The sequence below is a fragment of the Salvelinus fontinalis genome, chromosome 4, assembly GCF_029448725.1.
Source record: "Salvelinus fontinalis isolate EN_2023a chromosome 4, ASM2944872v1, whole genome shotgun sequence".
In the NCBI taxonomy this organism is placed as follows: Eukaryota; Metazoa; Chordata; class Actinopteri; order Salmoniformes; family Salmonidae; genus Salvelinus; species Salvelinus fontinalis.
In genome coordinates, this window is record NC_074668.1 from 31,111,554 (window position 1) to 31,137,866 (window position 26,313).

The window sequence follows — 26,313 nt, forward strand, 5'->3', positions numbered from 1 at the left end:
TCGTAGCTGTCTACATACCACCTTAATGAGCTGTATACCGCCATAAGCAAACAGGAAAAAGCTCATCCAGAGGCTGCACTCCTAGTTACCGGGGACTTTAATGCAGGGAAACTTAAATCAGTTTTAGCTAATTTCTATCAGCATGTTAATTGTGCAACCAGAGGGAAAAATATTAGACCACCTTCACTCCACACACAGAGACACGTACAAAGCTTTCCCTCGCTCTCCATTTGGCAAATCTGACCATAATTCTATCCTCCTGATTCCTGCTTACAAGCAAAAATTAAAGCAGGAAGTACCAGTGACTTGGTCTATAAAACAAGTGGTCAGATGAAGTAGATGCTAAGCTACAGGACTGTTTTGCTAGCAAAAACTGGATTATGTTTAGGGATTCTTCCAATGGCATTGAGGAGTACACCACATCAGTCACTGGCTTTATCAATAAGTGCATCAAGGACGTCGTCCCCACAGTAGTGACTGTACGTACATACCCCAACCAAAAGCCATGGATTACAGGCAACATTCGCAATGAGCTAAAAGGTTGAGCAGCCGCTTTCAAGGAGTAGGACTCTTACCCGGAAGCTTATAAAAAATCCCGCTATGCCCTCCGACGAACCATAAAAAAGGCAACGCGTCAATACAGGACTAAGATTGAATCGTACTACACCGGCTCCGACACTTGTCGGATGTGGCAGGGCCTGCAAACTATTACAGACTACAAAGGGAAGCACGGCCGAGAGCCGCCCAGTATCACGAGCCTACCAGACGAGCTAAATAACTTCTATGCTCGCTTCGAGGCAAGTACCACTGAAACACGCATGAGAGCATCAGCTGTTCCGCACGACTGTGTTATCACACTCTCCGAAGCCGATGTGAGTAACACCTTTAAACAGTTGAACATTCACGAGGCAACAGGACCAGACGGATTACCAGGATGCGCACTCCGAGCATGTGCTGACCAACTGGAGAGTGTTTTCTTTAACATTTTCAACCTCTCCCTGTCTGAGTCTGTAATACCAACATGTTTCAATCAGACCACTGTAGTCCCTGTGCCCAAGAGCACTAAGGTAACCTGCCTAAATGACTACTGACCCATAGCACTCACGTCTGTAGCCATGAAATGCTTTGAAAGGCTAGTCATGGCTCACATCAACACCATCATCCCAGAAACCCTGGACCCACTCCAATTTGCATACCGCACCAACAGATCCACAGATGATGCAATCTCTACAGTGGTCTCAAGCCATAAGACTCCTGAACAGCTAATCAAATGGCTACCCAGACTATTTTCCCAGAAAACATATGTGCTTTAAGTTGGCTTTCTGTTAAACTAAAGGCAGAGGCTGCGGATCCGTAGGTAACCACCATATCCCAGCCCCCTAGAACCCTTTTCCCCAGGGACGCATTCAGCAGGACGCAATGTTTTGGAACGTTCAGAGAGAAATATTTGTTGTAGATCAAACAGGCCTCTCTGACATGTTGAACATGGAATCACGTAGGCTCTATTCATGGCATTCCTATCTGCAATGTTCAACAACATTTGGCTACTGAACGTGGCCCGGAGCTGAAGATCGGAATCACGTTCTGTGCACGTGTTTCTTTACCTCTAATTTACGCACACATTTTTGTGGTCAAGTTTTACAGGTGAAAAATTGTAAGCTGACATATGGAATTGTTTTAAGAAGGTCCTACCATGGATAATTTAGCTATTTGATTTAGAATTTTAGGACACCTTTAGGTATCAAACTAAATAGGTATAAATTATTTGATAAAATATTGAATTTGGCCTTTACCACTATAGCCCAGAGAAACACATTGAATAACACATTCCTAAATGGCAAAATATATATATATAAATCATAATGAATATATATATTCGTATAATTATATAATTATACGAATTGATGCTGTTCTGAGGGCAAAAGGGGGTGCAACTCAATGTTAGGAAGGTATTCCTAATGTTTTGTACACTCAGTGTATGTACTTGCTAATACCCTGAGATCTTGGAGTTGCAGAAATTATGTTGCAGAAATGATGTAGCAAATATTTAAGTGTAGGGTAAAGGCAATCACCCTAGGTGGAGACAGTACGCTTTGTGTGGTCAGTGTAGGCTCTTTCTCCCTTTCTCCAGGCTCCTCTCCAATGAGAGACATACAGTGGTGAGAAAGACAGGGGTATTGAATCATGGTGTTCCTAATGTTAGGAACATTTATTCAGCTTTGATCTAACTTTATTAAACGACCACCATTCGTCAGAGTAGCCTGTTCTCTATGAGAAGAGCAGAGACTATGAGTAAAGTAGGGAATCCCATACATGCGCAGAAGCTTTAGGACCTTTAGCTGACGGGAAGAGGGGTCCAGAAAAGACGTATCTGCAGCCACTCCGTAAACTAAATGGTTAGTAAACGAAATGGTTTGTCTTCTTAACCAGACCTAAGGTTTTAAGGACTAATGTATGAACCTTTAGGGGTTAATACATTGGAGACCCTTAAGGTGAGCGAACTGAGCTGATTGGGCTTATGAGAAGTCCGCAGAGGACCTGCCTGCCTCTCCCAGATGGTTAGAAGATAGTCAGACTGACCTTTGACCTGCAGCTGGGTAGTATGGGTCAGATTCCCCTCCGAGTTGGACACATGACATTTATACATTCCTGATGTCTCTCTGGTGACGGGGGCCAAAGATAAGGTGCCATTGAGCACCTGTGAGAGAGGGAGGGAGAAAGAAAGAGATTGCAGATGCTTTGAATCATGACCAACAACTTCATCCAACAACAGCAAACAGAAACTTTTCTACATACCACTATCTTTTCACCATTCTCAATTGGGGCCTCATCTTTATGCCAGATAACAGTTGGTCGAGGGTTACCATGGGCACCACAGCTGAGGGTCAGGGAGTCCCCTAGCAGGACTTCCACAAAGGTAGGCGGAGTCTTGATAAATACAGGTGGGGCTGTAGGGAGAAAATTAGATGATCTTTAAACAAATGTAACACAATTATCTAGCTAGTTAATTAACTACTGTGTAACAATTAGTTAACTAATGGGAAACTATGAATTATGTTACTGCTATATTTGTAAGCTAGTCATGGCCTCTGATCACCCAAACATGTTGAGTAACCAGGTACGTTACATGGATGTAACACAATACTTGCCCTGATGATATCCTATTTGATGCGTAAGGGAGGAAGAAAATAAGACAAGATGGACAAATGGAAAGAAAGAGAGGATGAGAGGTAGATAGTAAATTGGAGTGGCATGTGTTTTGATTTGTGGGTGAATGGGAAAACAGAATAGGAAAAGGAGAGAAGGAGAGAGTGACAGTAGGAGGAGAGAAGGATGCAGGACAAGAGAAACACTTGAACACAAAACATTGTTTTCCCTTTAGCCTCCACTATCCTGGTGAGGTCACGTGCACTGTGTCTACGTCCCATGTGGCGAGACGAGACGTGTCGTGAGCACTGTGTAAAACACTGAGCATTATGCAACAACAACTTATACACTGAAAAAAGACTCCATATGAAGATAAACAGGAGAGGGACATGCTGAGGATGTTGAGAATATTCTAAAGGGAAAACACTGATGGTTGTGAGCAGTTAGAGGATGACTTGTCCTGTAGGTCCAGTTCCTCTGACTGCCACAGAGACACACTGAGCTGCACCTGTGATGGAGAGGAAGGTCCAGGTGCCGTTGCGGAACTCGTCTGTGGTGCAGTCCAGGAGCAGGATGCGACACTCGAACCAGCCCTCGTCCTCCAGGCTCAGCCCCTCCACCAGCAGCGAGGCCCCCCGGGTCAGAGACACACGGCCTGGGCACAGAGAGAGACAGAGAGCCCCCAGGGTCAGAACATACAACCAGACTAGCAGACTCAGCACATGCAGGCAGTGGGCTTACCAAGCAGAGGACACAGGCATCCAGTGTCACAAAAGGCCACAGGCAAAGTCAAACCTCATGGGTTTTCAGGACATCAACTATACTGTCCCATTAAGTTTTCTGTGAGTTAGTATCAAATAATCAATTGTACATTACTTAAATTCCCCAAAGGGTTTAGGACTCAGGGCTTTTCGGTCTGCTTAATGGAATATATGGAATGACATAAATGGCAAACAGAGAATGTAATTTAAAGAGAAGCCAGAGACCTTGGGATAGGGAAGTACAAACACATGATTCAATTGTGACAAGCAGAGCAAGATTCTAGTTGAGAAAGATTTACTATATTTAGACTTCCCGTTGTTTACAATACGGAGAGTGATGAAGAGAATAGATAAAAAAGGGTAAAGGCAGTTTGGTACCAATACATCAACACAATAGAGAAGCTCTTATCAATGTCAAAATGTCACCAGATTCCACCGTAATTTGAAGATTTTCACCTGTTTTTGTTTATCATGGAGGAGCATATGGCAGAGAGGGAAACTGTGGAAAGCGGAAGACACTTTATGAAGTGCTCTCTCTCCCCCCCACCTCCTTCCAAACACACGTCTCTCTATCTCACACTCCACCCCTCTCTTTTTCTTTCTACTTCTTACAACTCCTTGTCGGGCTTTGAAACGTGATCTTTTGGTTGCCTGGTGACTGAAGCCTGGTTTTCAGGGTACTAAGTTACCAGTCTTTCCCCACCCCCTCCTTATTCAGTCTCTCAATGAACTCTTTTTCCCCAAATGCAGGGTTTTAAATGATAGGAGGATGTGTATAGTAAATCAGTGGAAAACTCATGCTTTTAGCAGGCAACAGCCAAGCAGTTTTAAAATAAACAGAGCAGTCACAGAGAAACCTCATGCATCCCCTCAGAACAAAACAAACGTACCCAATGAGTTACTCATAAATGTAAGTTAATAATGTTTGGAGCTATAAATGAGCAGAGGAGGAAGCCCTTGGCTTTTAAACACAGGAAATATACATATTTTTCAAGGTGGAAAAAGTTAAACCAATTAACCCTCTGACAAGGAATAGGGAAAGGGAAAGGGGGATACCTAGCCAGTTGTACAACTGAATGCCTTCATATGATGAGGTCTGATAAATGCTTAGGCTTTATAAGCCTCTGTAGTAAGCAATTCTAGTAGATAACCAATGCAATTCTACAGCCTGCAGAATCTAGAATAAAGACTGTAGGCACCTTGTACACGAAATCCTATGATTGACAACACAATGTGTAAAAAGCCCCTATTTCCAGAAAAAAAGCCCCTAGTCTATTCATTGAATAAGCATGAGAATAGAAACGAAGTAGCACCCTCATCATTGAATCTTTTCACGACACAATCTTGTACTTCAGCTCCTGAGGTCATTTCACCAGGGTGTTGAATGACAAAAAAGATTTATTGAATTTACTTCAACTTTGAAATTATGCCAAAAAACATCAGAGGAAAACAGCGACTATTCAGCTGTCCAGGATGTTTTCCCTTCAGACAGCAGTGGCCGGAGGTAGCCTTGTGATTAATTAAGCAAAATGCACCCACAGCCTTGAGGCTTCAGGGTGAAACACCACACTGTGTTTAAAAAGGGATTAGAATAAGTAACAATTAACCCCACATTCCAGAGAGGGGCTGTTGTTTTGGTTAATAGTAAGGTATGCTTGCAGAGGTAATGATTGTCCGACCTGCTTCAACTCAGACCCAATCATTACTGGGCGGCTCTCAGTTTGTGCTTACATAAAAATGTACCTCTGATCCCAGGTCAGTGTTATTAGGAAAGCTGATAGGACACTCAGAGAAAGGAAATGTGTGCTGAAATGATAACAGGTGTATTAAAGACTTCAGGCATTGGCTGTTATCTCAAAGTGAGGGATCCTCCCTGAGCTGTCTATTTCCTGTACAGACTTTTTCCCAAAAAGCAATGGAATTAACTCCACACCCAGTGCACTGGAGAAAAACTCTTTCATGTGTAACACTTCACACACTCTCACACCTAATCCCTTTGTGGCTAGAAATGCTGAGGAACATTTTAAATTCATTAAGATTACCAGCACCTCTAAGAATGATTAAGAATCAAACACAAACCAAGGAATTCCCAATAGCCAAATAAATCTAAATACTGACATGCAAGCATGAGCGTGCACAGCATATGAGTTGATTTTCAAAACCTTGAGTGTGCAGTTCCAACTGGCTCACCACTGGGGAATTTTTAGATTGACTATCAAACACTTAACTTTCTTGCTCCCCTCCTGCCTGTCCATCACTACAAAGGGAAGGCAACTCCTCCACACCACCCCTCGTAATTCTCTCAGATTACCATAGTGATGAAACCAAGAATACCCAAGGCTGGGAGTTTGGATTTGAATTCAGTTGCTGTGGAAACGGGGAGCGACGACGGGGTAAAACACTGGGAAGGGAGGGCCAATCACAGGGGGTGGGTTTGTGCCTGTGATTCAAAAAAATTACACAAGGAAGAAACATGTTTGGATTTAAATAATGGGTAAATGGCTTGTGACTGATCCAGCAGTAGGAAATGGAGACAGTGGGTGCATTTGTAAATTCACTCTGGCTACCTACTCTGATTTCAGAGCACTCTCGTCTGAGTGTGCCAGAGCGCAGAATAACTGACAAATTTACGAACGCTCAACACCCATTGAATATGGCTGGTGTCAGTAAACGTCGGCAAAAAAAGCATAATTCAATTGTTGTCAGCAGCAGTTCTTGATAATGCTCTGGATAACATAAAAACAGCCTAACCAGCTCTGCTAGGGCAAGTAAAATGGTCAGAGTGAGGTGTTCTCTCATTTGTGTCTGGAAGTAGCTAGCAAGCTAGCTAGCTTTAGCCAGTTAGCTTGGGTACTTGACTGCAGTTGTGAGGCCAGAACACTCTGATCAACCCTACTCCTCGGCCAGAGCTTCCAGGTTGCGCTCTGAACGCTCCGTGAGCGAAACGCTATGAATTTACGAACAGACAATCTTACAACACTCTGAATTTACGAACGCTCAGAGGGCACTCCGAGTGCACTCTGGCACTCCAGATTGAAATTACGAACGCACCCAGTGTGAGAGCTAAAAGAGAGCCAGAGAGAGAAAAGCATGTTTTAATTCGAATCTGAGGTCAGACAATAGTGACAAATGCAGTTTTATTTTAATTATTTGTCTAGCCATGGTAGGTCCCAAGAAACAAAATTGCCGCCATTCATAGAAACAAATTAGAATAAGAGAAAAAAAATAAGTATGTGCCCTGTAAATGATTGCTTTTGTTATTAAGATGGACAGATGGGTCACTACCACATGATTTAAAATAATGTTCCAAATTAAAGGTGTGGACAATTTCCAATCCATCCCAACTCGAAAGAAAAATATGGGATCTGAATACTCATCAAAGATGACCAAGTATTGATTAAAATTGTTAAATGGCTCAGCGCTGCATTCTACAAGGAATACAATGACAGATTATTGGCGTGGTTATAGAAGTTATTTGGATCAATAATCCACCGACTACTACCAATGAGTGAGACCTCACTGACCTCCGTGAGCCTGCAACATTCCAGCAGACACATTCATTACTCCCACTTGGCCTGCATTAGCACAATATCCTGAGGTCCTCCTATACACTAGTCTCTATGGAGCACAGAGACAGAGAAACACTAGCTGCTCCTTTTTCCTGTCTATTCTCCTCACTGTTTTTCCACCCCCAGATATCACATGACGACTTCAGTCCACCTTGCAACGAGCTGCTATTCTGACAGGTCTGGCTGGTGTGCAGTGAAGGGTGCATAATGGAAACTCTAATGCACCCATTCAGTTCAGCATTCCCCTCTAAGACGCACCACTCTCCACATTAGCCAGAGTCAAGTTCTCCCCCAGTGGGTGGCAGGTTAAAAATCACTCAGCTCTTTCTGTGCTGCACCGCTCACTGCACTGCCAGAGAACTGGCTTGCCTGTACTCTGACAACAGTTTTTATGTAACCATGGCCTGGGGTTTTAATATACAAGGAGGCTCTCTGTAATGTACTGCATTGTGTTTAAAATCACTCTGTGCTCCCATGCTTACTTTAGTGAAACTGGTGTTAAAATCGTATTAATTTTACCCACATAATTCCATTCAAGCTGGGTGTCACACATATGGAAGTCAACACTTCCGATGCAGTGATTGTGTGGCAAATGCTGTTCATTGTGGTCCATGCAGCCTCTCAGCGTTAAATCTCTGGGATAATGTTCTATTGTTCGGGGGAAATGGAATGGACATGTGATTGTTGCAGTGGTGGTTCCCACTGCTGCGTAATTACATGTTGTAATGCACGGGGATATACAGAATTTCATATGCTACAATTAATAGCGGCACCTATGGAGGAAGACAGATCATTCTGTTTACAGAGGCCTCAGTTTTGTTTTTCTTTATCCGTTCCGTATGTGTTTAAGGGAGACAGGCAGAGGTGCATTGTGGGATGTGTTTTGATTTGAATACAATCATAAGTCTGGGGCCAGCCCCCAGCCCCTGACAGCCCACCCCTCCCTTACCCCCAAATTTCCCTCTTCAATCCTCCTCTCCCCTAATCAGTTTAACCCTCTTATGAATAGCTCTTTGTCAAGCAATAGATTACAGTTAACTCAGTCCCTCTCTCTCTGTCCGGCTGTTTTAACCCTTGCACCAGCAAGCACGTTCTGCTCACATGGTCAAGCCACTGCAGCAGTGAGTGACACATCCAAACCTCAGCCCCAGCCAACTTGGTCAACTACAGAATGGCCCTCCATGCCTGAATCAGAAAACAAGCTAGTTAGAAGCAACAAGTCAACCATGGTCTACAGCATTTAAATCTGTGACAAAGCATGGAAGTGTCAATGTACATACTAACATACTGTATGACTTAGAAATTACCATGTGCAGGTGTTCATGCATGTGTTAGTTTTTTTATGAGCCCTTTTGTATTCCATACATGATGTACAGTACTGGTAAATAATTGACAGATGCTGCATTTGTTCTGCTCATTCGTTCAAATGAAATCAAACTTTATTTATACAGCACATTTCAGACATGGAATTTGTATTAAGGCAATTCTAACATTTTAAAAACATTACAATACATTCATTACAGAATTCACAAGATCCTAAGTGTGTGCCCTCAGGCCCATACTCCACCACCACATATCTACAACACAAAATCAAGGTGTATGTGTGTGTATTGTGCATATGTTATCATGTGTGTATGCATGCCTCTGTGCCTATGTTTGTGTTGCTTCACAGTCACTGCTGTTCCATAAGGTGTATTTTTATCTGTTTTTAAAATCTGAATCTACTGCTTGCATCAGTTACCTGATGTGGAATAGAGTTCCATGTAGTCATGGCTCTATGTAGTACTGTGCGCCTCCCATAGTCTGTTCTGGACTTGGGGACTGTGAACAGACTTCTGGTGGTATATCTTGTGAGGTATGCATGGGTGTCTGAGCTGTATGCTAGTCGTTTAAACAGACAACTTGGTGCTTTCAACATGTCAATACCTCTCACAAATACAAGTAGTGATGAAGTCAATCTCACCTCTAGAGATTGACATGCATATTATTAATGTTTGCTCTCTGTGTACATCCAAGGGCCAGCTGTGCTGCCCTGTTCTGAGCCAATTGCAATTTTTGTAATTCCCTCTTTGTGGCATCTGACCACACGTCTGAACAGTAGTCCAGGTGCGACAAAACTAGAGCCTGTAGGACTTGCCTTGTTGATAGTGCTGTTAAGAAGGTAGAGTAGCGCTTTAATATGGACAGATTTCTCCCTATCTTAGCTACTGTTGTATCAATATGTTTTGACCATGACAGTTTACAATCCAGGGTTACTCCAAGCAGTTTAGTCACCTCAACTTGCTCAATTTCCACATTATTTATTACAATATTTAGTTGAGGTTTAGGGTTTAGTGAATGATCTGTCCCAAATACAATGCTTTTAGTTTTTTAAATATTTAGGACTAACTTATTGAAACCAACTGCAGCTCTTTGTTAGTGTTTCAGTCATTTCAGTTGCTGTAGTAGCTTAAGTGTATGGTGTTGAGTCATCCGCATAGTAAATTAGTAAATATTGAAAAAAGTAAGGGGCCTAGACAGCTGCCCTGAGGAATTCCTGGTTCTACCTGGATTATGTTGGCTTCCATTAAAGAGAGGCTTCCATTAAAGAACACCCTCTGTGTTCTGTTAGACAGGTAATTCTTTATCCACAATATAGCAGGGGGTGTAAAGCCATAGCACATATGTTTTTTCAGCAGCAGACTATCATCGATAATGTCAAAAGCCGCACTGAAGTCTAACAAAACAGCCCCCACAATCTTTTATCATCAATTTCGGCCAATCATAAGTAATTTGTGTAAGTGCTGTGCTTGTTGAATATCCTTCCCTATAAGCATGGTGAACGTCTTGTCAATTTGTTTACTGTAAAATAGCATTGTATCTGGTCAAAACCATTTTTTCCAAAACTTTACTAAGGGTTGGTAACAGTCTGATTGAGCCAGTAAAGGGGGCTTTACTATTCTTAGGTAGCGGAATGACTTTTGCTTCCCTCCAGGCCTGAGGGCACACACTTTCTAGTAGGCTTAAATTGAAGATATGGCAAATAGAGGGGCAATATCATCCGCTATTATCATCAGTAATTTTCCATCCAAGTTGTCAGACCCCGGTGGCTTGTCATTGTTGATTGACAACAATAATTTTTTCACCTCTTTTTCACACACTCATTTTATGGAATTCAAAATGACAATTATTGTCTTTCATAATTTGGTCTGATATACTTGGATGTGTAGTGTCAGCGTTTGTTGCTGAAATGTCATGCCTAAATTTGCTAATCTTGCCAATGAAAAAAACTTTAAAGTAGATGGAAATATCAGTCGGTTTTGTAATGAATGAGCCAAATGATTCAATGAATGATGGAGCTGAGTTTGCCTTTTTCCCCAAATTTATTTGAAGGCGCTCCAAAGCTTTTTACTATCATTCTTTATGTAATTTATCTTTGTTTCATAGTGTAGTTTCTTCTTTTTATTCAGCTTAGTCACATGATTTCTCAATTTGCAGTACATTTGACAATCGGTTGTGTAGCCTGACTTATTTACCATTCCGTTTGCCTCATGCCTCTCAACCATACAATTTTCCAATTCCTCATAAATCCACGGGGATTTAACCGTTTTTACAGTAATTTTCTTAATGGGTGGATGCTTATTAGTAACTGGGAAAAACAATTTCATAAATGTGTCAATTGCAACGTCTGTTTGCTCCTCATTAAACACCACAGACCAACAAATATTCTTTACATCAACAGCATAGGCATCACTACATGTTATCCAGATACTGACTGTTAGCACTTGGTGGTCTATAGCAGCTTCCCACAAGAATGGGCTTTAGGTTAGGCAGGTGAACCTGTAGCCATATTACTTCAACAGTATTTAACATGAGATTTTCTCTAATCTTTACAGGAATGTGGCTCTGAATATAAACAGCAACACCCCCACCACTGGCATTTCTGTCTTTTCTGTAAATGTTCTAAACTTGTATTGCTACCACTGTATCATCAAAGGTATTGTCTAAGTTAGAGGTCGACCGATTATGATTTTTCAACGCCGATACCGATACCGATTATTGGAGGACCAAAAAAAGCCGAAACCGATTAATCGGCCGTTTTTTAAAAATGTATTTGTAATAATGACAATTACAACAATACTGAATTAAAACTTATTTTAACTTAATATAATACATCAATAAAATCAATTTAGCCTCAAATAAATCATGAAACATGTTCAATTTGGTTTAAATAATGCAAAGTGTTGGAGAAGAAAGTAAAAGTGCAATATGTGCCATGTAAAAAAGCTAACTTTTAAGTTCCTTGCTCAGAACATGAGAACATATGAAAGCTGGTGGCTCCTTTTAACATGAGTCTTCAATATTCCCAGGTAAGAAGTTTTAGGTTGTAGTTATAGGAATTATAGGACTTTTTCTCTCTATACCATTTGTATTTCATATACCTTTGACTATTGAATGTTCTTATAGTCACTTTAGTATTGCCAGTGTAACAGTATAGCTTCCGTCCCTCTCCTCGCCCCCTACCTGGGCTCGAACCAGGAACACATCGACAACAGCCACCCTCGAAGCATCGTTACCCATCAATCCACAAAAGCCCCGCAAAAGCCCCTTGCAGAGCAAGGGGAACACCTACTTCAAGGTCTCAGAGCGAGTGAAGTCACCGATTGAAACGCTATTATCGCGCACCCCGCTAACTAGCTAGCCATTTCACATCGGTTACACCAGCCTAATCTCAAGAGATGATATGCTTGAAGTCATAAACAGCTCAATGCTTGAAGCACAGCGAAAAGCTGCTGGCAAAAAGATGGTGGTGTTTTGTTTCCAAAAAGTAGGAAAATTGTCAACAAATGTTACACCCATTGAGCTACAATAATCACGTAGCCAGTTGTGAAGAGAAAGAATCCCGCTAAAGCGCTCAATGCCACGATTCAGAGATGGCACAGGGCCAGATATGATGTGTCTGTTATTAGTGTCGAGCAGAGAGTCAATCAGCTCTTTGAAATCCAGTTTCAACTGTTCAGAGCTACCCTTCATAATGTAATTAAAACCCATATGGACTACGATAGAATCGATGTCCATGTCCTGGCGTAGTACATTCGGGAGCAGCTTAGTAATGTCATTTATTTTCAAATTCAAATCAAATTTTATTTGTCACATACACATGGTGAGCAGATATTAATGCGAGTGTAGCGAAATGCTTGTGCTTCTAGTTCCGACAATGCAGTAATAACCAACGAGTAATCTAACCTAACAACACCAAAACTACTACCTTATACACACAAGTGTAAAGGGATAAAGAATATGTACATAAAGATATATGAATGAGTGATGGTACAGAATGGCATAGGCAAGATGCAGTAGATGGTATCGAGTACTGTATATACATATGAGATGAGTAATGTAGGGTATGTAAACATAAAAGTGCATAGTTTAAAGTGGCTAGTGATACATGTATTACATAAAGATGGCAAGATGCAGTAGATGATATAGAGTACAGGATATACATATACATTATATTAAGTGGCATTGTTTAAAGTGGCTAGTGATACATTGTTGATCAATTTCCATCAATTTAAATTATTAAAGTGAGCTGGAGTTGAGTCAGTATGTTGGCAGCAGCCACTCGATGTTAGTGGTGGCTGTTTAACAGTCTGATGGCCTTGAGATAAAGGTGTTTTACATTTCCTCTGATTGAGAACCATATTAAGGTAGGCTGTTCTCACTGTTTGTTTGTGGGTGATTGTTGCTGTGTCTGTGTTTGTTTCACCACACGGTACTGTTTCATTTCGTTCGTTAGTTTGTTCCTGTTCGTGCATTCATGTTTTATGTGTTCTCAAGTTCAGGTCTGTTAACGTCGTTTATTATTTTGTAGTTTGTTCAAGTGTTTTTTCGTCTTCGTTATTATTATTAAAATTATTATGTATTCAACCCACGCTGCGTTTTGGTCCGATCCTTGCTCCTCCTCAGACGAGGAGAAAGACGAGCGTTACACTCTCACTCAACGTCAACAAAACAAAGGAGATGATTGTGGACTTCAGGAAACAGGAGGGAGCACCCCCCTATCCACATCGACAGGACAGCAGTGGAGAAGGTGGAAAGTTTTAAGTTCCTCGGCGTACACATCAAGGACAAACTGAAATGGTCCACCCACACAGACAGTGTGGTGAAGAAGGCGCAACAGCGCCTCTTCAACCTCAGGAGGCTGAAGAAATTTGGCTTGTCATCTAAAACCCTCACAAACTTTACCAGATGCACAATTGAAAGCATCCTGTCGGGCTGTATCACCGCCTGGTACGGCAACTGCACCGCCCACAACAGCAAGGCTCTCCAGAGGGTGGTGCGGTCTGCACAACACATCACTGGGGTTAACTTCTACTTCATCACAATCCCGGATCCGGGAGCCTCCCCATCAGTAAAAAAGCTGACTAGCATAGCCTAGCATAGCGTCACAAGTAAATACTAGCATCTAAATATCATTAAATCACAAGTCCAAGACACCAGATGAAAGATACACATCTTGTGAATCCAGCCATCATTTCTGATTTTTAAAATGTTTTACAGGGAAGACACAATATGTATTTCTATTAGCTAACCACGATAGCAAAAGACACAACTTTTTTTTCTCCACCATTTTTTTCCTTCATAGGTAGCTATCACAATTTCGACCAAATAAAGATATAAATAGTCACTAACCAAGAAACAACTTCATCAGATGACAGTCTGATAACATATTTATTGTATAGCATATGTTTTGTTAGAAAAATGTGCATATTTCAGGTATAAATCATAGTTTTACATTGCAGCCACCATCACAACTCTCACCAAAGCAACTAGAATAACTAACGTGAATTACCTAAATACTCATCATAAAACATTTATGAAAAATACACAGCGTACAGCAAATGAAAGACAAAGATCTTGTGAATCCAGCCAATATTTCAGATTTTTTAAATGTTTTACAGCGAAAACACAATATAGCATTATATTAGCTTACTACAATAGCCAACCACACAACAGCATTGATTCAAGCCAACAATAGCGATAACGAATAAACCAGCAAAAGATATTAATTTTTTCAATAACCTTCTCAAACTTCTTCAGATGACAGTCCTATAACATCCTATTACACAATACATATAGAGTTTGTTCAAAAATGTGCATATTTAGCGGCACAATTCGTGGTTATACAAAGAGAATAGTAGCCAAGCTGCCAACAAAATGTCGGGAGAAATCTTGGGAGAGGCACCTAATCTAATCATTAGCTAATCATAAACTTGACTAAAAAATACAGGTTGGACAGCAAATTAAAGATACATTAGTTCTTAATGCAACCGCTGTGTTAGATTTTTAAAATTAACGTTACTACGACATACAGCGTGCGTTAAAGCGAGACCGCACCGAAATTAATGGCGGAATAGGAGTTTTACATTTTTCAATAGAACAACGAATTAACATCATAAATAGTTCTTACTTTTTGATGAGCTTTTATCAGAATCTTGGGCAAGTTGTCCTTTGTCCAAAAGAATCGTTGCTCGGTTGTCGCCTTCAACTTTGGAATTAGCAGTAAACATTAGCCATGTGGCCCAGACGTGCTCAACTCACTATAACGCAGCACAAAGAAATATCCGAAAATCGCAATATACTGATATAAACTGATATAACTCGGTTTAAAATAACAACATTATGATGTCTTTAACACCTATATCGAATAAAATCAGAGCCGGATATATATAAGGCCTATAACGGGAGCTTTCCAGAACGCCATCCTGAGGTCTGTCTTGCGTCATTGCGAATGTTGAAAAGACTGCACCCCACGTTCCAAGACCCTTTATATGGCCTCAGATCTGCCTAGCAACTCCATTCCAATTCTCACTATTTGCTGACATCTAGGGGAAGGCGTATGCAGTGCATGTCGCCCAATAGAAGACATGCAAATTAATAAACTGACCCCAGAACAGCCTGCCTGATTTCAGATTTCTCACTTCCTCACAGGAAGTTTGCTCCAACTTGAGTTCTGTTTTACTCACAGATATAATTCAAACGGTTTTAGAAACTAGAGAGTGTTTTCTATCCAATAGTAATAATAATATGCATATTGTACGAGCAAGAATTGAGTACGAGGCAGTTTAATTTGGGAACAAAATTTTTACAAAGTGAAAACAGCACCCCTTATTGAGAAAAGGTTTTAAACTACCTGCCCTCCAGGAAACCTACAGCACCCGATGTCACAGGAAGGCCAAAAAGATCATCAAGGACAACAACCACTCGAGCCACTGCCTGTTCACCCCGCTACCATCCAGAATGCAAGGTCAGCACAGGTCAAAGCTGGGACCGAGAGACTGAAAAACAGCTTCTATCTCAAGGAAATCAGACTGTTAAAAGCCATCACTGACACAGAGTGGCTTCTGCCTACATACAGACTCGAAATCATTGGCCACTTTAATAAATGGATCACTAGTCACTTTAATAATGCCACTTTAATAATGTTTATATATCTTGCATTACTCATCTCATATGTACAGTATATACTGTATTCTATACCATCTATTACATCTTGCCTATGCCGCTCCGTCATCACTGATCCATATATTTATATGTAAATATTCCTATTCCATCCTTTTACATAGAATTGTGTGCATTAGGTAGTTGTTGTGGAATTGTTAGATTACTTGTTAGCTATTATTGCACTAGAAGCATTTCGCTACACTCGCATTAACATCTGCTAACCATGGGTATGTGACCAATAAAATGTGATTTGATTTGAGGTATAACATATTATGGGGAGTTAACAACCAATTCTATTTACCTGAAGCAAACTGAAATCATGACCAACGGGCCAACGGATGCAGATCCTGACCTCGTAAGCCCCGCCTTCCTGGCTATAATACCGGGGCTCGCATTCATTTACTCAATTCAATACCGCTCTCAAGGAGCCCGAAGCCGCTGGCGGTGTGGCACCAAAATATGTTATACCTTGCCCCCTCCTTCAGGGACGAGTAGTTGTATTCATAACTGTACATTCCCTTTCAGTCGGTCACTCTGTATAAAATACTATAGGGACATACAATCACACTCCAAGCCGGCTCAGAGGGTACCAATCTAGGAGGCCCATGGCAGCCCAAGCACAAGCAGGTTCCACCGGCTCCAAAAAGAGAAGCAGAGAAGCCTGAACTGTCAGAGCCTCATGAGGCCTGGACTGTTAGAGCCCCATATAGGGAACCAGAACCTGCTGCAACTTGGCTATGTGCACTGACACGTTGCCACTGCAGCCCAAGTCCATAGACCCCACGGTTCCAAGAACAATACCTTACAAGCCTGAAATGTCAGAACTCATACAAGGAAGCGCAATTCCAAAACAACAGAACACCTGTCGTTAATAGGTAAAGTGCACCTGCGTGCTGCATAGCATCGACCAGAGTCGATGAACCTAGGGAAGCCAGAGGCTAAAACCCACAGTAAACCTGCAGTAACCTGGAAACTGAGCACTCGTGCGCTGCCACGGGTGCCCAAGGCTGCCCAAGACTCAAACCCACAGAAAACGATGGTAACCCTGATAATGCGCACTCTGAGCATTTCGCCCTTCAAGGCAGCCCAAGGCTCAAACCCACAGGGAAACAGTGATAACCCGGACAGATCGCTGCTTAACATCGACCACAGTGGTCCAAGTCCATAGACCCCACAGTTCGAAGAACAATACTTACTGTACCTTGCGAGCATGAAAAGTCAGAACTCGTACATGTAACTGCAAGCCCAAAACAACAGGGAACCTGCTGTGACTTAATAATGCACAATCGCATGCCGTCTCATCGATGAACCACGGCAGCCCAAAACTCAAATCCACAGGGAAACTGTGATAACCCGGATAAATGCACAATTTGCGCACCGCCGGACACCAAGGCAACCCAAGGCAACCCAAGGCTCAAACCCTCAGGGGAACTGTGGTAATCTGGATAAATGCGCAACCTGCGTGCTGCATAACATCCACTCCCGGACCCAGCCTTAAGATCACTATGAGCCACACCGGGAGCAGTTACATTCAAGCGATAAACTTCACAAACTGGCTGCAGCACAGATATCACCAATCGTCATGCCCCTGAACAACGCCCAAGAAGCCACCACATCCCTAGTAGAGTGAGCATGCACACCGCTTGGCAATCCTTGTCCTTTGTTGTCACACGCCAGGGAGATAGCTTCCACCATCCAACGAAAAAGACGCTGCTTAGAAAGTGCCCTACCCGGAGCTGGATTAGCAAAACAGACAAAAACACAACACAGATAGCCTTGTTCGTATTAATTTACAGTACCAGTCAAAAGTTTGAACACACCTACTCATTCAAGGGTTTTTCTTTATTTTTACTATTTTCTACATTGTAGAATAATAGTGAAGACATCAAAACTATGAAATAACACATGGAATCACGTAAAAATCAAATAAGTGTTGGCTCAGACCATAAGCCTATGGCACTTACCTGGGACCTGGTGTTGGTCCTGGACGCTCTGTGTGGGCCTCCGTTTGAACCATTGGGGTCTGTGGACCTGAAGGTCCTTTCCTAGAAGACTGCCCTGCTCATGGCTTTGGCATCAGCGTCGTTGGGGATCTCGTGCTATCAGTACACCCTTCCTGTTTGGAGTTCAAGCCTGGTGACTCCAAAGTGTCCCCTTCTGTACTGCCTGTTCCCTCATGACTGCATGGCTAGGCACAACTCCAAAACCATCATTAAGTTTGCTGATGACACAACAGTGGCCAGATCACTGACAACAATGAGACAACGATGAGACAGCCTATAGGGAGGAGTGGTGCCGTGTGGTGCCAGGACAGCAACCTCTCCCTCAACGTGATCAAGACAAAGGAGATGATTGTGGACTACAGGAAAAGGAGGACCGAGCACGCCCCCATTCTCATCGACGGGGCTGTAGTGGAGCAGGTTGAGACCTTCAAGTTCCTTGGTGTCCACTTCTCCAACAAACTAACATGGTCCAAGCACACAAGACAGTGGGGAAGACAAAACCTATTCACCCTCAAGGGGCTGAAAAGATTTGGCATGGGTCCTCAAATCCTCAAAGGTTTCTACAGATGCACCATCGAGAGCATCCTGACTGGTTGCATCACTGCTTGGTATGGCAACTGATCGGCCTCCAACCGCAAGGCACTACAGAGGGTAGTGCATACGGCCCAGTACATCACCGAGGCCAAGCTTCCTGCCACCCAGGACCTCTATACCAGGCGGTGTCAGAGGAAAGCCCTAAAAAATTGTCAAAAACTCCAGCCACCCTAGTCATAGACTGTCCTCTCTGCTACCGCAATGCAAGTGGTACCGGAGCGCCAAGTCTAGGCCCAAGAGGCTTCTAAACAGCTTCTACAACCAAGCCATAAGACTCCTGAACAGATAATCAAATGGCTACCCAGACTATTTGCATTGCCTCTTTTACACCGCTGCTACTCTCTGTTGTTATCTATGCATAGTCACTTTAATAACTCTACCTACATTTGGGGCAGCAGGTAGCCTAGTGGTTAGAGCGTTGGGCCAGTAACCGAAAGGTTACTGGATTGAATCCCAGAGCTGACAAGAAAAAAATATGTTGTCCTGCTCCTGAACAAGGCAGTTAAGCCACTGTAGGCCGTCATTGTAAATAAGAATTTATTCTTAACCAGCATGGCCACCATAGCATTCTGCAGCGATACGCCATACCATCTGATTTGCGCTTAGTGGAACTATAATTTGTTTTTCAACAGGACAATGACCCAACACACCTCCAGGCTGTGTAAGGGCTATTTGACCAAGAAGGAGAGTCATGGAGTGCTGCATCAGATGACCTAGCTTCCACAAACAACCGACCTCAATCCAGTTGAGATGGTTTGGGATGAGTTGGACCGCAGAGTGAAGGAAAAGCAGCCAACAAGTGCTCAGCATATGTGGGAACTCCTTCAAGACTGTTGGAAAAGCATTCCTCATGAAGCTGGTTGAGAGAATGCCAAGAGTGTGGAAAACTGTTATCAAGGCAAAGGGTGGCTGTCACGTTCCTGACCTTATTTCCTTTGTTTAGTCTTTGTTTAGTTGGTCAGGACGTGAGCTGGGTGGGTGTAGTCTATGTTTTGTGTTTCTATGTTGGGTTTGTTGTTTGGCCTAATATGGTTCTCAATCAGAGACAGGTGTTTTGCATTGTCTCTGATTGGGAACCATATTAAGGTAGCCTGTTTGCACTGTTGGTTTGTGGGTGATTGTTTTCTGTCTTTGTGTTCTGCACCAGATAGGACTGTTTTCGGTTTTCACATTTATTGTTTTGTAGCTTGTAGTGTTCACGTTCTTATTCTTTATTAAACATGTTGAACACTAGCCGCGCTGCGTTTTGGTCCTCTCCTTCATCCCAGGAAGAAAACCGTTACAGTGGCTACTTTGAAGAATCTCAAATATAAAATATATTTAGCTTTGTTTAACCTCTCTTGGGTAGGGGGCAGTATTTTCACCTCCGGATGAAAAGCGTGCCCAAAGTAAACTGCCTGTTACTCCGGCCTAGAAGCTAGGATATGCATATAAGAGTAGATTTGGATAGAAAACACTCCAAAGTTTCTAAAACTGTTAAGATAATGTATGTGAGTATAACAGAACTGATATGGCAAGCAAAACCCTGAGGACAAACCATCCAGGGGAAAAAAACATTTGAGGTCATAGGATTTTCCAATTGTTTTCTATGGGATACCCTTATTATTAGGAACCTGGTTGCAGTTCCTATGGCTTCCACTAGATGTCAACAGTCTTTAGAAATTGTTCAATGTTTTTCTTTTGAGAAATGAAGAAGTAGTTCTATTCATTGTAAGTGTCACTACAGGGGGACTCTATTGTTTTGGTGAGCATGAACTGGAGCGCGCTTCACGTTGTTTTTATCCGGTATTATAAACAGTTTATTCCATCTTAAATTTGATCGATTATTTACTTTTTAGGGTACCTGAGGTTGGATTAGGAACGTTGTTTGAAATGTTTGGACCAAGTTTACAGGTAACTTATTAGATACTTTGTAGGCATGTTGGGCGAGTTGAATCCCGTGTATTTCTGAATCAAACACGCCAAATAAATGTACATTTTTGGGACATAAAGAAGGACATTATCGAACAAAAGGACCATTTGTGATGTTTCTGGGACATTTTGGAGTGCCAACAGAAGAAGATCTTCAAGGTAAGGCATTAATTATATCGCTATTTCTGACTTTTGTGGTGTACCTGCCTGGTTGAAATATGATTTTCATGTGTTTATATGCGGGGGCGTGGTCCTCAGATAATCGCATGGTTTGCTTTCGCCGCAAAGCCTTTATGAAATCGGACACAGCGGCTGGATTAACAAGAAGTTAAGCTTTATTGTGATGTATAACACATATATTTTCAAGAATGTTAAATATTTGAATTTGGTATTTTTGAATTTCGCGCTCTGCAATTTCACCTGTCCCACCTGCCCATAAGAAATTAACATGATTCCATATGTGTTATTTCATAGTTTTGATGTTTTCACTATTATTCTTCAATGTAGAAAACAGTAAAAATAAAGAAAAACCCTTGAATGAGTAGGTGTGTCCAACCTTTTGACTGGTACTGCACCGGACATAGGCCTAACCTTGGGAGCAACTGCATTAGGACGTAACCCCACTTTGGAGTCACCAGGCGTGAACTCCAAACAGAAATGGTGTACTGATAGCATGTGGAGATCCCCAATGACGCTGATGCCAAGGTCATGAGCAGGGCAGTCTATCCGTAGAGATAGGATCCCCCCTGAGAAGTAGATCTGCACCCACGTTGAGATATAGGAAGATACGCCGCACTGAGCGACAGAAATGCGCACTGCTCCACACGAGCAGATAACGGGCCAGGTTTAGGAGAGAGAGAGAGACCACGTGCCTCTCTGCCTATTGATGTAAGCCACCACCGTCCTATCGTTGGACCTTATCAACACATGCGGCCCTCCAACATTGGAAGGAAATGCTTCAGCACTAGCAAAACAGTCAGTGGCTCTAGGTAATTGAAATGCAGAACCTGTTGTGCTGTTGACCAAATCCCTCTATCTGAGTAGCCGTCGCACAGAGCTCCCCATACCAATAAGGATGCGTCTGTCGTGATCACCCTGTGGGACATTTCCCGGCCCATGAGAACCCCTGCAACAGCAGTCGCAGGTCTCTCCAAGGAGTCAGTGCATGTCACACCTGCTCCCGCTCTTCCCCCGACTGCCCTGCATTACGCATTCCAGCCACCATCATTTATGCACACCTGCCTTCCCTCGTCACACGCATCAGCGATATTGAACTCACCTGGACTCACTCAATAACCTGTTTATTACCTCAATATATTTGGCAGTTCCCCAGCTCTTTTCCCCGCTGCTGCATTGATTGTAATATGTCCGTGTTATCCGTGTGCTGACGCTGTTTCTGTCTTGTTCTATGTCTGTTCCCTATTAAATGTTTGACTCCCCGTACCTGCTTCTCATCTCCAGCGTTGTCCGTTACAGCGCCCTTAGCCATGACGGGGAGACCATGAGCAACTGATGGCAGTGGGGAGATGAGTCCAGACGTGTAGCTATCACCCAGCATTGAAGGCATCAACAGAAGTCCCAGAGGCACCACAGCTATCATAGAGGCCATCGGCCCTAATAACCACAGGCACAAGCGAAAAAGCCACCAAGTGCACCAGCGAACCCATGCCAGACAGAGCCGGAATGCGACCCTCCTCCATTAGAACAAAAACGCATGATTCAGAACTGAGTCCAGAACGAGACGAGAAACTGAATGTGCTGAGCCAGAGTCAAACAATTTGTCTTGTGATTCACTATGAACCCCAGCGAATGAATATGGGAAGCCATCGTGGCAGCGTGGAGCAACACCTGTTCCCTCGACTCCGCAACGACCAGTCAATCGCCCAGATAGGCCAATACTCTTATCCCCTGTTACCGCACCGGTGCCAAAGCTGCCTCCACCATCATAGAAAAGGTGCTGGTGATAGGGAGATGGGGAGGATGTATAGTACATGTACATATGTACGTGAACCAATCGCTGGGACACACCGACTGCAATAGACGGTGAAGCGCGAGCGTTTTGGACTTGCAACCTTGAGGTGCTTGTTTAAAGTCCAGGATGGGACGCAACATTTCCTCGCTCTTGGGAACTAAGAAGTACCGGCTGTACCAACCATTCTGTACTTCTGACACAGGGACCACCCGAATAGCCTGCTTTTGAAGGAGAGAGGAAATCTTCTATCTTAAGACAGGCGCTAGACCTCGGGGACCAATGATGTAATGACGCCAAGAAAAGGAGGAGAACGCACAACGAACTGGAGACCATAACCCCTTGTCACCATTCTCATCACCCATGGTGAAACTGTGCATGCCCACCACTGGACAGAGCATGCTGCCAGTCTCTCATTCATTATCTCCTGAAGGGCCAGAATGCCATCCTGAGGACTGGGATAATTAGTTTGTTTTGTCCTGCTTGTTTTCATATCGACCACTCACCGTGTGTCTGAACATGGAGAAGGAACTGTGTGTTCTGATACCCAGCCCACACTAGGTTTGGGAACCTCTGAGCAAAGATTAGCCCCCTTGTTAGCCTCCGGAGCTAACAAACTCGCCACTCATCAGCAAAATCTTTAAACAGGGTTAAGCCACGCTTCAGGGACAAGAGGTAAATACCTTCACCCAAACCTTCAGGAACTCCGCTGCGGGGGAGAAAAACACCATTAAAAGCGCATCACCAGCAATGGTTCGCTGTCCCCCGCCGAAACCAAAGCCGGGGCTTCAAGCTGCCCCGGAATGATGTCATCCGATTCACACTCTAAAAACCCGCCAATCAGGGATAGTATATCGTATCAACTCCAACCATCAATCTTCCTCACAAAGTCAGCCCGGCCGGAGACAATGGTTGTGCAAAATATTCCAAACCAATGCCTCCTGAGTTTGTTTCCACCTCTGGCAAACAGGACAGCACTCATGAGTATCATTCATTTTCATTGTGAAACCACATGCCCTAAGGCACGGTCAGTGGTTCAAACTCAGCTGGTTAGCCTTTTTGAACTTACTCTTGCCACTGACCATCTTACTCAAGCAAGGAAGCATTGGCTACACAAGCAGAGCAGAAAGTAGTTTGCTTTTAGCAAATCCAAAAAAACAATGCCAAGACCCAAAACTCACAACATCTACAGGGACGAGTACTCTCTCTCAACTAACAGACACGTACTGTAACTCGGAGCCAAATCTCGTAGCCTTCGTGTGCTTAAAACGTTTGTAAATTACGTGACACGTTCTTCCTTCGGAAGTGCAAAGAAATCTTCCTTGAAGTGCAAAGAATTGAGGAAATGGATGTGAGCCCAGGTATTATAGCCAGGAAGGTGGGGCTTCTGAGGGAGGGCTCGGCATCCTTTGGCCGATGGGGCTTGATTTCAGTCTCTCCCACTGCTCCCTCATCTTTGAGCTCCAGCCTTTTTCATTCCCCTTGTACCGCTCAAGGATAGCGTACATCATAACGCTGATATCCGGGAGGGCACTCGCCTGGGCTACGGCGGTGTGGGAGCAACAGTCCACCGTCTGCCTCAGTCTGGAGGAGTTTGTGGCGGAAGTACGGAAGGTGGTCGAGTCTCCATTGTCCGGGAGAGAGGCTGCTCATAAACTGTTCCAGCTACGTCAAGACGTCCATAGTGTGGCAGACTACGCAGTGGATTTTCATACGTTGGTAGCTGAGAGTGCCTGGAAACCAGAAGCATTGTTCGACATATTCGACACGGATTATCGGAGGTGATCAAAGATAAGCTCGCATCCCGGGAGCTGCCCATGGATCACAACTCCCTCATAGCCTTGACCATCCGAATCAATGGGCGGCTACGAGAACATAGAAGGGAGAGGGAATCTGTCCCCTGTTGCCCTCGCTTAACCCCCGAAGGCATTTCCGAGAGAATCCGATGTCACCCGAGTGCTCACGGGAATCGCCGAGGGCGGACGCCTCCTCCAGAGCCCAAGCTACTGGGAAGGGCTCGGTTATCTCTGGATTAACGTTTACGCAGACTGAACACCAGGAGCTAGTTGTATTGCAGGATAACAGGACATTATATTTCCATAAAAAGTCCAGGCTCATCAGTAGGTATGAGTACTCTGTTGAGCCGGACGAGGATTTTCCAATCTCCCATTACTCGCACCCGTATCAATGCCATCCTTTTATGGGGTGACCAGGCCAAATCACTCTGGGTGCTCATTGACTCTGGGGCCGATGAGAGCTTTATCAATGCTACATTGGTGTCGGAGCTTGGTATCTCCACTCAGCCCATCTCCATTCCCATGGACGTTAGAGTGCTCGATGGGCAAACTATTGGCAGAGTCACCTGCAATACCCTCCTTTGACCTTCTCCCGGGCACTACAGCCCCTCGGGGGTTGGCTTTACACCCTGTCGGGTCTGGAGACCAAGGCTATGGAGGAGTACATTGAGAACTCACTCATTGCAGGGAGTATTTGCCCATCGGCCTCCCCCGCCAGCACATGGTTCTTCTTTGTGGAGAAGAAGGACAAAACCCTGCACCCATGTATCGACTACAGGAGTTAATGGGTAAAAAATACCCTCTACCACTCACCTCCTTGGCTTTCGAACCTCTTCAGGTAGCGACCATCTTCTCTAAGTTGGACCTTCAGAACGCCTACCATCTGGTTCGGATACAGGAAGGAGATGAGTGGAAAACCTTTAACACAACTAGCGGGCACCATGAGTACTTAGTTATGCCATTCGGGCTGACCAACGCTCCCGCTGTGTTCCAGGCCCTGGTCAACAATGTGCTCCGGGACATGCTGAACCGGTTCGTGTTTGTCTACCTCGACGATATCATGGTCTTTTCCCGGTCAGCTCAAGAACACGTCCTCCACATCAGACAAGTCCTTCATCGCTCCACCATCTCCTTCATTAGATACGTCATCGCTGCAGGATATATACAGATGAATCCAGACAAGGTGAGAGTGGTGGTGGATTGGCCTCAACCCACATCCAGAGTGCAGCTGCAATGTTTCCTGGGCTTTGCTAACTTCTACCACCGCTTCATCCAGAATTACCTCATCGTGGCTTCCCCCTCTCAGCACTCACCTCTCCCAAGGTTCCCTTCACGTGGTCTCCAACAGCTGACCAGGCGTTCTCGTACCTCAAACGTCGATTCACTACAGCCCCCATCTTAGTCCATCCGGACCCATCCCGTCAGTTTGTGGTGGAGGTTGACGCCTCGGATGTCGGAGTTGGGGCCGTCCAGTCCCAGCGTTCTGCCCAGGATCAAAAGCTGCACACCTGCGCTTTCCTCTCCCATCGTCTTACCCCTGCTGAGAGGAAATATGATGTGGGAAATCAAAAACTCCTCGCTGTCAAGATGGCGTTGGAGGAGTGGAGGCAGTGGTTGGAAGGGGCAGAACACCCATTCTTAGTGTGGACGGACCACAAGAACCTGGAATATCTCCGCACCGCCAAGCACCTCAACTCTAAGCAGGCTCGTTGGGCCCTGTTATTCACCCGGAGGGGTTCCGGCTAACCAGATGTTTGTCCCCGACTCTGCCCGTTCCCCGGTCCTGGAATGGGCACATTCCTCTAGACTGACCTGCCATCCAGGCTCCAGTCAGACCCTGGCTTTTGTTCGGCGACGCTTTTGGTGACCTTCCATGGTGCTGGATGTCTCCGCATTCGCCACCGCCTGCACGGTTTTTGCACAAAATAAGACTCTGCAGCAAGATATGGCTGGCCTATTTCAACCACTCCCTGTTCCTCACCGCCCCTGATCCCATATATCGGGCTTCCACCAGCAGACGGCAACACTACTATCATGACGGCGGTGGATAGGTTTTCTAAAGCCATCCATATTATTCCC

General features: G+C 43.9%; 1 protein-coding gene across 1 annotated transcript in view; it reads right to left on the reverse strand.

Annotated features, from left to right (window-relative positions):
- The window catches only part of igsf9b (immunoglobulin superfamily, member 9b), a 64,654-nt gene that overhangs the window by 21,537 nt on the left and 16,804 nt on the right, over positions 1-26,313 (reverse strand). The window contains exons 4-6 of the mRNA XM_055919641.1: positions 3,656-3,802; positions 2,797-2,948; positions 2,581-2,698 (exon numbers count right to left, since the gene is read on the reverse strand). Coding sequence (XP_055775616.1) covers positions 2,581-2,698; positions 2,797-2,948; positions 3,656-3,802 — 417 coding nt within the window. The remainder of the gene's footprint in view (positions 1-2,580; positions 2,699-2,796; positions 2,949-3,655; positions 3,803-26,313) is intronic.